Below are 13,414 nucleotides of genomic sequence, written 5' to 3'. Positions count from 1 at the left end.
GGAAGAAGGAGAGAGAGAGAATCTCAAGCAGACTGCAGGCTGAGTGCAGAGCCGATGTGGGGCTTGATCTCATGTCCCTGAGATCAAGGCCTGAGACAAAACTAAGAGTCAGACACCTAACTGACTAAACCAGCCAGGTGCCCCTATTTTCCTAAGCCTTAAATAGCCCTTCTGTTGAAAAAAAAAAATCTATTTTTAAGAGTGTGGACCACCCCTCATTCTTGCCTGCTTCAGAGACTTGCATTTATTCAAGAACCAAATAAGAACAATTAAAACATGTGTACGTGTGTGCACATGCACACACACACACACACACACACAAGTGAGTACAGAAAAAGACAAAAATCAAGTACTCAGCAGAATGTCAGACCTACAGTAACAAATGTGACTATCTTCTAAGTCTTTTAGAAATAAAAACAGAGCAAATGAAATATTCCCCAAAATGCATGTTTCTGGTAGGTACCTGTGTTTGGTATCAAAAACAATAGATTTCTCATGGACAAAGCACATCTAGTTTTACTTAAAGAATTCTGAAGGATCCCCAACACCCACAGCCAAGTCAAAACGGAACTCCCTAACATCTTTACATTTTATAATTTCTATAACATCCTCCACTTGGTCAGACTATAACTCTCTGAGGTGGGAAGGGCAAAGCTGAGTATTCTCAAACAATGGAGGGATTTAGCACAGAGATCAGAGGGAGTTCCCCAGATGCCATATCTAGTGGGTGACAGAACCCAAGACCCCAACTCCCAAGCAGAGGTCTGTTCTGCTGCATTCCTCCATCACTACTATTTCTATAGATTATTTGGCTCTATTGTTGACCTATGTTAATTATATTTTTATCTATTTCACATAGATCATATATTTTCACATATATCATGTATGCTTAAATTGACTTTAAGCTGATTTTTCCTGGGTAGGGAAGAGCCTTATAATAATATGAACAACTCTGGGAAGAACAAAATGCTTAAAGCAGTGCAAAATGATACACTATCAGTAAAATTCAGTGTCAGATGTACACAGGTACACAATGTACAAAGGGGTCATGTGTTCAAGATCCTGGGATTCTACTGCTTGTTTTTAGGGACAATATAGGTTTGGACACTACTGTATTTCCAGGGCCTAGAACAATGCCTGGCACACAGTAGTCTGTCCATACATATTTGTGGAATGAATGAATAAACAGTTTGGAAAAAAATTTCCCAGTGTCTTTTTCTGGTAAGCTTGACTACATGAAGCGTTCATTTTTAAAACCGGCAGCCCCTGCAATTTGTTGTGTGAATGCAAAGTACCATGATGAGCTATGGACACTCCTATCCGAATTACATTGAAGATGCCAGGAAATTACTAACAGGAGCCTCAAAATTCATCACATTAACTCACATCCCCAGAAAATTCATTCCTGAGGGTTTATTTCAATGAAACCTCTCCCTCGGGACCAGAGGCCTCTCCCCCTACTCTGGGAAATAGGATGGATCCGGCAGTAATGGAGCTCAGGGCTTTTCATCTTCTCAAGACATTAAAATGCAAATTGGGGGAGGAGAGGGACCTGCACACAGCTCTCCCCTGGCCTCACTCACGGCCTCAGCACTCACATCCATCCGTGGTCCGCACCTCCATGTGCACCAGGTCCGCTTCCTTATCCAATCCAGCCACCGACCTGGGGAAAGAAGGGGACACAGAAGCTCAGTGACCACATGGATGGCAGATGGCAAAAGCGGGAAAGTATTCAGGGCTGACTATTACTCAGAAAGCCACTTTCTCCAGAGGGGACCCACAGAGTATGGCCACTGGTGAGCCTGGCTGATACAGCTGTCACCTGTAAAGCTCACAACTCAGGAGCCCTGGAATGGTGTCACGGAGTTGGTGACTCTCTTAAAAAAAAAAAAATAGCCATGAAAGAGGACAGAGTCCATAGTAATACAAGTCCAAACCTCTAGCTTTACCTCTTCTTCAACATCAGACACCTAAGAAGTTCTCTTTTCCCACCATCTTCTTTTTCCCCACAACTCCCACCACCCACACCCGCCCACGCCCAGGTCTTGCTGCACCTGACTCCTTCCAGTACACTGACCCTCTCTGTCCTCCCACTGGGAGTGTGCTATTGCCCACCCTGTCCTGTCCTCTGGGGAGGGTGGTTTAGACTCCACTCCCAGCTGTTTGCCTCAGGACACTGTTGCCCTCCTGAGTTCAATGCTGTCTGCCCTTCCTTCCTCTTGCCCCAGAAACAATGAATGTATGGTAACAAACACTTAAAATCTGGTCTGACAAGAACAAAAATCTTCTAAGGATGAGGGTGGGAAAGCTTAAGGTCTATGGCTAATTGACAAAAGAAGACAGGCTGAGAATCCTTACAATATAATTCTTGTGGGCCTCTGACCTTACACACATAAAGCCCAGTCAGCCATCCCCCATGTGAGATATCCAGGCCAGAGGATGACCCAAAAAGTCAGCTGAAAGAGGCAACATAGACCTTAAAACATCCATGCCCTAGAGAGATCACATAATCTACTCTCTTAGCAAGCTTTTAGAATCTATTTACTCTTATTTTAAATATTCTAAGATGGGCTTTCTGATTTTCCTATCTTCAGGAGGTAAGAAGTGGCAAGTCAGAAAGAAAAGTAGAATTTAAACAGTGAGAACCAACTGCGGATACCCATACAGCAAGAACATAGAAAAACCTATGAAAAACAGACCTAAGAACTCAAAACCCAATCTTCCACTCCATAAATCTCTACAATTCTCATTGGCACTGAGGCCATTACTATATTAGATCAGAGTTCAGTATCTGACACCTGTGCTGAGGGGAGAAAGCCACAGAAAACAGGAAGCAGGGGGAAAATGGGATCCCCCATCAAAATGGGTAGAAAAGGCTTAGACACACTCTTACTATGGATAATAGTCCCCCATGCCCTGTCCACCATAGTGCCACACAACCAGGAAGGAACATCCAACTCCCAGCTTCTCACCCATGAGCAAAGGGTTTGGTCTCCACATCAGCATCACAACTTTTAAGGCTTGCACCAGAGGGAAGGGCTCTCAAAACACCTAACTCTGAAAGCCAATGGGGCTTAAGTCCACTAGAGGATAGCAAACAAAGAAGCAATTTATCATGGGTGCACAAGCAATCACTGCAACAATGCCCTAGAGCTCAGTGCGCCCTCTCATCTTTCCCTGGAAGTGCTTTATCTGCATTCTTTAAAAGCTGTTACATAAGGGCTAGGCTTCTAATTTAGCAGGCTTCAAGGAGCTGACTGTGATCCTACCAAGAGACCTAAGAAGCCCACTGACACCTTTCTCATCTTCTCTTTGTAGCCCACTCCAAGTTGCCAGTAGCTCTCTGGAAGGAGTTGTGCACATGACCACACCCAAGATTTTAGGGCTGCTCCCCAGGGAATGGGTCCCCAGATTGTTGGGCTCTGATAGCCAACAGGGCTTTACTCAAGAGTCCCAGAGGACTGCGGCAAGCAAAGAAGCAGTTCTTAACCATCTACTTCCCCGAGGTTCAGTGCAGAGGCAACAAGCTAAGAACACCCATCTCCCAGTCTTTCTCTGAAAGGGGTTTATCTGCATATATTAAAGTCACCACCTAAGGGCCCAGCTTCTAAGTTAGCAGATACCTGGGGGCTATCAGTAATCTTCCTTACACACTGGGGAAGCTAGCAGACCCTTCTCCCACCAGCCTGCTCCAATAATAAAATCAAGTCAGCACTATCTCCCTGAAAGGAAGTTATACATATATCTGGCACCCCAGCTCTTACAGCTAACACTTGAGGGATGGGCCCCTGGATCACCTGGTACTAGCAGTCAATGGGCCTTGCATTAATGAGAAATGAGCAAGACTGCAGAAAGCAAAGAAACAGTTCTTAATGGGTACAAGAGCACCCCCAGCACCTGGTGGCTACCTGCCTGGGCCCAGCTCTGAGAGAGATGGCCAAAAAGTTTCTCCCTGAAAGCTTAACTATACTTTCCTAGCTTGTACCTGAGGATGCAGCTTCTCAGCTTGTCTCTAGATGCTGACTGCAATCCTCATGGACAGTTCTTGGGACATTCATAACTATTAAATTCCACTAAGAACAAAGACGGACACCTGGACAATCACAGAGCTGAGAGACAGCTAAGAATTCAGTCGGGCTGGTCTGTGAGGTTCTTCTCCTACATGAGATCACTCTGTCAAGAGTGGAAGAGATGGTTATTTAACAAATGCTCAGAAACCAACACAAAGAGTCAAGGAAAGTGGAAAACAAACAGAACAACACAGAAAAATAGGTTCCAAACAAAAGAACAAGATAGATCTCTAGGAACTGAGCTTAAAGAAATGGAGGTAATAATCTACCTGATAGAGAGTTCAAAGTAATGGTCATAAAGATGTTTTACTGAGGTCAGAAGAGCAATGCATGAGAACAATGAGAATTTCAACAGAGATAGAAATATTAAAAAGTACTGAAGAGAGGGAGGAGTCAAGATGGCGGAGAAGTAGCAGGCTGAGACTACATCAGGTAGCAGGAGATCAGCTCGATAGCTTATCTAAACATTGCAAACACCTACAAATCCAACGGGAGATCGAAGAGAAGAAGAACAGCAACTCTAGAAACAGAAAATCAACCACTTTCTGAAAGGTAGGACTGGTGGAGAAGTGACTCAACCGGTATCAAAAGATTAGGATCATTCCCTGCATATTTTCAGACCACAATGCTCTGAAGCTAGAACTCAATCACAAGAGGAAAGCTGGAAAGAACCCAAATACATGGAGACTAAACAGCATCCTTCTAAAGAATGAATGGGTCAACCAGGAAATTAAAAAAGAATTGAAAAAATTCATGGAAACAAATGATAATGAAAACAGAACGGTTCAAAATCTGTGGAACACAGCAAAGGCAGTCCTGAGAGGAAAATATATAGCGGTACAAGCCTTTCTCAAGAAACAAGAAAGGTCTCAAGTACACAACCTAACCCTACACGTAAAGGAGCTGGAGAAAGAACAAGAAAGAAACCCTAAACCCAGCAGGAGAAGAGAAATCATAAAGATCAGAGCAGAAATCAATGAAATAGAAACCAAAAAAACAATAGAAAAAATCAATGAAACTAGGAGCTGGTTCTTTGAAAGAATCAATAAGATTGATAAACCCCTGGCCAGACTCATCCAAAAGAAAAGAGAAAGGACCCAAATAAATAAAATCATGAATGAAAGAGGAGAGATCACAACTAACACCAAAGAAATACAGACAATTATAAGAACATACTATGAGCAACTCTACGCCAACAAATTGGACAATCTGAAAGAAATGGATGCATTCCTAGAGACATATAAACTACCACAACTGAACCAGGAAGAAATAGAAAACCTGAACAGGCCCATAAACAGTAAGGAGATTGAAACAGTCATCAAAAATCTCCAAACAAACAAAAGCCCAGTGCCAGATGGCTTCCCAGGGGAATTCTACCAAACATTTAAAAAAGAACTAATTCCTATTCTCCTGAAACTGTTCCAAAAAATAGAAATGGAAGGAAAACTTCCAAACTCATTTTATGAGGCCAGCATCACCTTGATCCCAAAACCAGACAGGGATCCCACCAAAAAAGAGTACAGACCAATATCTTTGATGAACACAGACACAAAAATTCTCGCCAAAATACTAGCCAATAGGATTCAACAGTACATTAAAAGGCTTATTCACCACGATCAAGTGGGATTTATTCCAGGGCTGCAGGGTTGGTTCAACATCCGCAAATCAATCAATGTGATAGAACACATTAATAAAAGAAAGAACAAGAACCATATGATACTCTCAATAGATGCTGAAAAAGCATTTGACAAAGTACAGCATCCCTTCCTGATCAAAACTCTTCAAACTGTGGGGATAGAGGGCACATACCTCAATATTATCAAAGCCATCTATGAAAAACCCACCGCAAATATCATTCTCAATGGAGAAAAACTGAAAGCTTTTCCGTTAAGGTCAGGAACACGGCAGGGATGTCCATTATCACCACTGCTATTCAACATAGTACTAGAAGTCCTAGCCTCAGCAATCAGACAACAAAAAGAAATTAAAGGCATCCAAATTGGTAAAGAAGAAGTCAAACTATCACTCTTCGTAGATGATATGATACTATATGTGGAAAACCCAAAAGACTCCACTCCAAAACTGCTAGAACTTGTACAGGAATTCAGTAAAGTGTCAGGATATAAAATCAATGCACAGAAATCAGTTGCATTTCTGTACACCAACAACAAGACTGAAGAAAGAGAAATTAAGGAGTCAATCTCATTTACAATTGTACCCAAAACTATAAGATACCTAGGAATAAACCTAACCAAAGAAGCTAAGAATCTATACACAGAAAATTATAAAGTACTCATGAAAGAAATTGAGGAAGACACAAAGAAATGGAAAAATGTTCCATGCTCCTGGATTGGAAGAATAAATATTGTGAAAATGTCCATGCTACCTAAAGTAATCTACACATTTAATGCAATCCCTATCAAAATACCATCCATTTTTTTCAAAGAAATGGAACAAATAATCCAAAATTTATATGGAACCAGAAAAGACCTCGAATAGCCAAAGGAATATTGAAAAAGAAAGCCAAAGTTGGTGGCATCACAATTCCGGACTTCAAGCTCTATTACAAAGCTGTCATCATCAAGACAACATGGTACTGGCACAAAAACAGACACATAGATCAGTGGAACAGAATAGAGAGCCCAGAAATCGACCCTCAACTCTATGGTCAACTAATCTTCGACAAAGCAGGAAAGAATGTCCAATGGAAAAAAGACAGCCTCTTCAATAAATGGTGCTGGGAAAATTGGACAGCCACATGCAGAAAAATGAAATTGGACCACTTCCTTACACCACACACGAAAATAGACTCCAAATGGATGAAGGACCTCAATGAGAGAAAGGAATCCATCCAAATCCTTGAGGAGAATGCAGGCAGCAACCTCTTCGACCTCAGCCGTAGCAACATCTTCCTAGGAACAACGGCAAAGGCAAGGGAAGCAAGGGCAAAAATGAACTATTGGGATTTCATCAAGATCAAAAGCTTTGGCACAGCAAAGGAAACAGTTAACAAAACCAAAAGACAACTGACAGAATGGGAGAAGATATTTGCAAACGACATATCAGATAAAGGGCTAGTGTCCAAAATCTATAAGGAACTTAGCAAACTCAACACCCAAAGAACAAACAATCCAATGAAGAAATGGGCAGAGGACATGAACAGACATTTCTGCAAAGAAGACATCCAGATGGCCAACAGACACATGAAAAAGTGCTCCACGTCACTCGGCATCAGGGAAATACAAATCAAAACCACAATGAGATACCACCTCACACCAGTCAGAATGGCTAAAATTAACAAGTCAGGAAATGACAGATGCTGGCGAGGATGCGGAGAAAGGGGAACCCTCCTACACTGTTGGTGGGAATGCAAGCTGGTGCAACCACTCTGGAAAACAGCATGGAGGTTCCTCAAAATGTTGAAAATAGAACTACCCTATGACCCAGCAATTGCACTACTGGGTATTTACCCTAAAGATACAAACATAGTGATCCGAAGGGGCACTTGTACCCGAATGTTTATAGCAGCAATGTCTACAATAGCCAGACTATGGAAAGAACCTAGATGTCCATCAACAGATGAATGGATAAAGAAGATGTGGTATATATACACAATAGAATACTATGCAGCCATCAAAAGAGATGAAATCTTGCCATTTGCGATGACGTGGATGGAACTAGAGCGTATCATGCTTAGTGAAATAAGTCAATCAGAGAAAGACAACTATCATATGATCTCCCTGATAGGAGGACATGGAGAAGCAACATGGGGGGTTAGGGGGATAGGAGAAGAATAAATGAAACAAGATGGGATTGGGAGGGAGACAGACCATAAATGACTCTTAATCTCACAAAACAAACTGGGGGTTGCTGGGGGGAGGTGGGATTGGGAGAGGGGGAGGGGGCTATGGACATTGGGGAGGGTATGTGCTATCGTGAGTGCTGTGAAGTGTGTAAACCTGGCAATTCACAGACCTGTACCCCTGGGGATAAAAATACATTATATGTTTATTAAAAAAAAAATTTGGAAGGGGAGGCAAGCCATAAGAGACTATGGACTCTGAAAAACAACCTGAGGGTTTTGAAGGGTCAGGGGTGGGAGGTTGGGGGAACAGGTGGTGGGTAATAGGGAGGGCACGTTTTTCATGGAGCACTGGGTGTTGTGCAAAAACAATGAATACTGTTACGCTGAAGAAATAAATAAAATGGGGGAAAAAAAGTACTGAAGACAAATCATGGATCTGAAGAGTATAATAATTGAAAAATTCAATAGAGGGGTTCAATAACATATTTGATCATGTGGGAGAAAGAATCAGTGAACTCTAGGATGGAAGTGGAATTCCTCCAGAAGAGTGAAAAAGAAAAAAAATTTTTTTTTTAAAAAGTAAAGCATGGAGCACTGGGTGTGATGCCAAAACAATGAACACTGTTATTCTAAAAATAAACAAATTTAAAAAAAAAAGTAAAGATATTTTAAGGGATTTATGGGAAAACATCAAGTGGACTAATATTCTCATTGTAATTGTCTCATAATGAGAGAAAGGGACACTGAAGAAATAATGGCTGAAAACTTCCCTAAGCTGGGGAAGGTAACAAACATCCAGACCCAGAAAGCCCAGAGAGCTCCAAAGAAGAGGAATCCAAAGAGAACCACATAAGACACACTATATTATCAAAAGTTAAACACGAGTAGAACAAACATCTTAAAAACAGCAAGAGAAAAACCACTACTTATATACAATAAAATCCTCATAAGATGATCAGCAGATTTTTCAACAGCAACTTAACATGCCAGAAGGGTGTGGGATGACATATGCAAGTACTAAACAAACAAACAAAACCCCTGCTAATCAACTGAGAATACTCTACCCAGCAAAACTGAGCTTCAGAATTGATGGAGAGATAGAGTTTTCTAGACAAACAAAAGCAAAAGGAGGTCATCGCAGAGGTCAGTCTTAAAAGAAATGTTACAGGAAGTTCTTCAAGCTGAAACAAAAGGATGCTAATTAGTAACAGGAAAACATTTTTAAAAAAAGTATAAAACTCACTAGCAAATGCAAATATACAGTTAATTCAGAATACTCTAATGTTATAATGGTGATAGATAAATCACTGATCAGCCTAGTACAAATGGTAAAAGACAAAAATATTAAATTGACTAATTAATTTTTAATGGATATACATAGAAATACACCCAAACTGTGTTATCAAAACATAATGTGTGGAGCTGGGGGATTCACACAAACCAAGAAATGCACTGAGAGATAGAAGGTTGGCAGCTAGATGCATTAGAAAGTATTTCAATCTGAATCCATTTGTGCAATGGTTAATTTTGTGTGTCAACTGGAGTGGGCCATGAGATGCCCAGATATCTGGCTAAACATTATTATGGATGTGTCATTTAGGATGTTTCTGGAAAAATTAACATCTGAATTAGTAGACTGAGTAAAACAGATTGCCCTTCCAATATGGGTGGGCCTCCTGCAATCTATTAGAGGCCTAAATGGCACAAAAGGAGTAAGGAGAATTCACTAAATCTACCTAATACCTTCTGGCTGGGAAACTGGTGTTCTCCTGCACTCATATAGGAATTTCTACAACTGATGCTCCTAATTCTTAGGCCTTTGGACTTATACTGGAACTATACCACTATCTGTGAGTCTCCACTTGCAGATGGTAAACGTGGGCCTTTTCAGCCTCCATAATCAGATAAGCCAATTCCTTCTAATAAATCTATTTCTCTCTCCCAGGCTTCTCCCCCACCCTCTTATTGGTCTGATTGCATATACTATTATCTCTTCCATATCCTACTGGTCTATTTCTCTGGAAAGCCCTGACTAATAAAATTTGTTTCTTAGTCCCATTCCAACATTACAGCCCATTTTCCCATGTAAGCCCACTGCATAGCTGTGTGTGTTTCTATATTTACTTAAGTCATGAATTACAAAGAATTTGATTCTTATTACTATACAACATATCAGACAGTGAGTTTCCTAAGGATAGAGACCCTAATTATCTTTGTCTAATACTTACTGCCACACACAGCTCAAGATTAGGGGTACCTTCATATTAAATGATAAGGATAAGAAATTCATACTTCAAAGCTGCTCTATATCTGAATCCACAGGAGAAGAGATTAAGTGGCTCAGATGGACAGAGGTAGAGGAGAGGACCTTGGGTACTGTCAGTAAGAATCCTCGTGCCCTTTTCCAGCAATAGAGGAAGGCCACTGCCTACTTTCAGCCATACTGCTGGCATTAGCCTGGGGCTTTTCAATACTGACACTGTTGACATTTTGGCCTGGATAATTCTTTATTCTGGGGGCCATCCTAGACATTGCAAGATATTTAGCAGAATAACTGGCCTTTACTACATGCAGTAATATCCCTGCAGGCCTGACAACCAGAACTGTCTCTAGACATTGCCTACTCTCTTTTGGGGTCAAAATTGCCCCCAGCTGAGAACAAGTGCCGTACCTGTACACACTTAATTGATGCCTGGGTTCCATGTCTCCCCTGCTAACAAGGCAGCAAAAATAAGGACACACAGATTTCCCCTCCTCCCTTAGTCCTACCATTGCTGAGATGCTTATGAACTACTATTATTTAGGGCCACATAATCTTATCAGGAAACTCTCTGACAATCATCCGGTCCCTAATCTTAAGGCCTCCTAAAGACCCCGCTTTTATAAACTTAAAGTAAGAAAAGTGCACACAAATACAGCAAGCAAAGGAATACTAGATGTATATAGTTTGTGATTTTTTCTGAGGGTAGACAGAAGTTGTAAGGGATAAACCTGGGGAAATTTGGGGAAAAGTGCATATGGTAATAAGGATAAATGCTAATGGGCAATGAGACCATTCATATGTCAGGCATCCTGTTTGGCATTTTAAATGTATTATTGTAAAAAATCCTCAAAATGACTCCTTAAAAGGAAGGTAACATTCATTGAACTCTCATCCTTGGTAAAATGGGGATAATAAGAGAGATGAAGTAATGTGCCTAAAGTCATGTGATAACAATTGATAGACTTAGTACTGTGGATCAGACCTTGTTTTAAACATTGATCTTGAATCCTCATATCAATCCAAAGAGTCCTGAACCAATCTATCCATATTTTCCATATTAAAAGGGTGCAATTAGGCATCTAGAGATTAAGCAATTTGCCAAGAGTCATGGAAGTTAGTAATAAGCAGCAAAACCTGGACTCAAGCAGTTAGGTGGCTTTGAGCCAGGAGATTATTTTCCCAGGTAAGCTGCCTCTCCTGGCTGGTGAGAGGTTGGGATACAACCATCTCTTCCAGAATCAAGGACCAGAAACATCTTGCTCCATTGCCTTCTCTCCTCCCATATGAAGTTCTTTATGGCAGCATTGTAGGAAATACACATGCACTCTGTGTACATTATCAATACAGTGTTTGAGAAAATTTTGATTTGAGATGACATGAACCAGAAGTCCTTATTGGTGATAATAATTAAGAAGGAAATGTTGGGAACAGAACAAGGAAGTTGGGCCAATAATAGAGAAATAATAAATGGAGATCTTTGCAGAAGACTCAGGAGGATAAATACAGTTGAGGAAAAGAAAATGAGGCATTTGGGCTTGAGTCTCCTTTGGGTCTATGAGGATGGAATGAGCCAAGACATATACAAGAGGTACCATGAAACTTCCATGAGTAGAGGGCAGAGGGTGAGAGGCATTCTTGCACAGGTAGGCCCACAAGGTTAAACACAGCCCCCAACACCTCTTCCATTGCAACCATACAAGCTCCTTCACATTTCCAGGACCCACGTGAGGCCAGGGTGGACTAGAAGTCCAGGAACTGTACCCAGTATAGAACTAGCCATGGGGCACATCAAACTTAATGCCTGTGTTTAATGTATGCAACAAAGTAAAAATGAACTTGCAAGTATCCCATTGAAGTTACATGAAGGGAAACTACCAGAAAGTTTCTAAAATGAATAGATAATAAAGAGAAATTATAAGGGAGGAGCAAGACGGTGGAGGGATAGGAGACCTAAATATTTGGATCCAAGGAGTTCATTTAGATCATTATCAAACCATTCTGAACACCTACAAACTCAACAGAAGAGCAAAGACAAGAGCAGCAATTATAGGAACAGAAAAACAACCACTTTCTGGAAGGTAGGAAGTGCGCAGAAGTGAATCTGAGGTGATATATAGGAAGAGAGTTCACGGGGGGGGGGGGGGGGAGCTCCTGGCAAAGGAGAGAGCAGCAGAGCACAAAATCGGAACTTTCAGAAGTCTGTTCCACAGAGGGATGTCACTCCAGAGGCTAAGCGGGTGGTGGAGCCCTTGCAGGGACAGTATGGTCTCAGGACATGTGGGGACACAAAAAGACAGGGGTGTCTGAAGGTGGCAGAGTTCCAGGTATGGGAGCAGGGAACCCGGCTGCAGAGACAGAGTCAAGGAGTGAGCTCTCAGCTTACAGTTACCTTAAAACATGCTCCGAGGCACAGTCGGGCCATTGCTCTTTGAACAGGGATGCTACAAGTGGCAGATGCAGGGAGAGTCACCTTCCTCCTCCAGGAGGAGCCGGTCAGGAGCATGCTGCAGGAATCTGCTGGGTTTAGAGATTCCAAACGGGGCCATGCGCCAGAGATAGAAACACTTGGTCACAGGCCTGGTGAGCTCGGGTGCTGCCAGAGACCTGGGAGATGGGAGCGATTGACTGCTTTTCTCTGAGGGTGTACTGAGGAGTGGGTCCCGAGCTCTTGGCTCCTCTGGCCAGAGACTGGGAGGCTGCCATCTTCATTCCCATTCTCCAGAGCTCTACGGAAAGCATTCAGGGAACAAATGCTCCTGAGATCAAAACCAAGCAGATTACATAGCCTGGCCCCTGGCAAGGACAGTGCAATTCCACCTCCGGCAAAGACATATGAGAATCCCTGCAACGGGTTCCCCCCAGAAGATAAGCAAGAACATCCAGGCAAGACCAAGTTCACCAATCAATGAGAACTGTGGACTGCCAGAACTAGGGGAATGCAACAGATAGAATTCATGGCTCTTTTCCCATGATTCCTTAGTCTTCAAAGTTAAATTTTAAAAATTTTCTTTCTTACTTACTCTATTTTTTTGCTCTATTTTTAAAAATTTTTCCTCTTTCCTATTTTAACCTTTTTAACTGTTTTAAATTATCAATAATTTTTAAAAATATCTTTTCAAATTTTCACCATTATAGTCATATTCTATGCATTCATTGTATTTAACCTTATTTTTTGTATATATATTGGTTTTTCCTTCTTTAAAATTTTGAGATACAGTTTCGTCTAACAGATTAAAATATATAGCACATGGCTTTACTCTAGTCTCCAGCCTGATC

General features: G+C 41.5%; 1 protein-coding gene across 2 annotated transcripts in view; it reads right to left on the bottom strand.

Annotated features, from left to right (window-relative positions):
* SORCS3 (sortilin related VPS10 domain containing receptor 3) overlaps positions 1–13,414 on the bottom strand; it is a 603,811-nt gene that overhangs the window by 174,893 nt on the left and 415,504 nt on the right. For both annotated transcript variants that reach the window (XM_046028096.1, XM_046028098.1), the window contains exon 6: positions 1,599–1,663. In XM_046028096.1, the coding sequence (XP_045884052.1) occupies positions 1,599–1,663 (65 nt within the window). The remainder of the gene's footprint in view (positions 1–1,598; positions 1,664–13,414) is intronic.

Source organism: Meles meles, chromosome 13, assembly GCF_922984935.1.
Source record: "Meles meles chromosome 13, mMelMel3.1 paternal haplotype, whole genome shotgun sequence".
Lineage (NCBI taxonomy): Eukaryota > Metazoa > Chordata > Mammalia > Carnivora > Mustelidae > Meles > Meles meles.
Note: the sequence above shows the minus strand (reverse complement) of the source record. Positions and strands in the feature narration are given on the sequence as shown.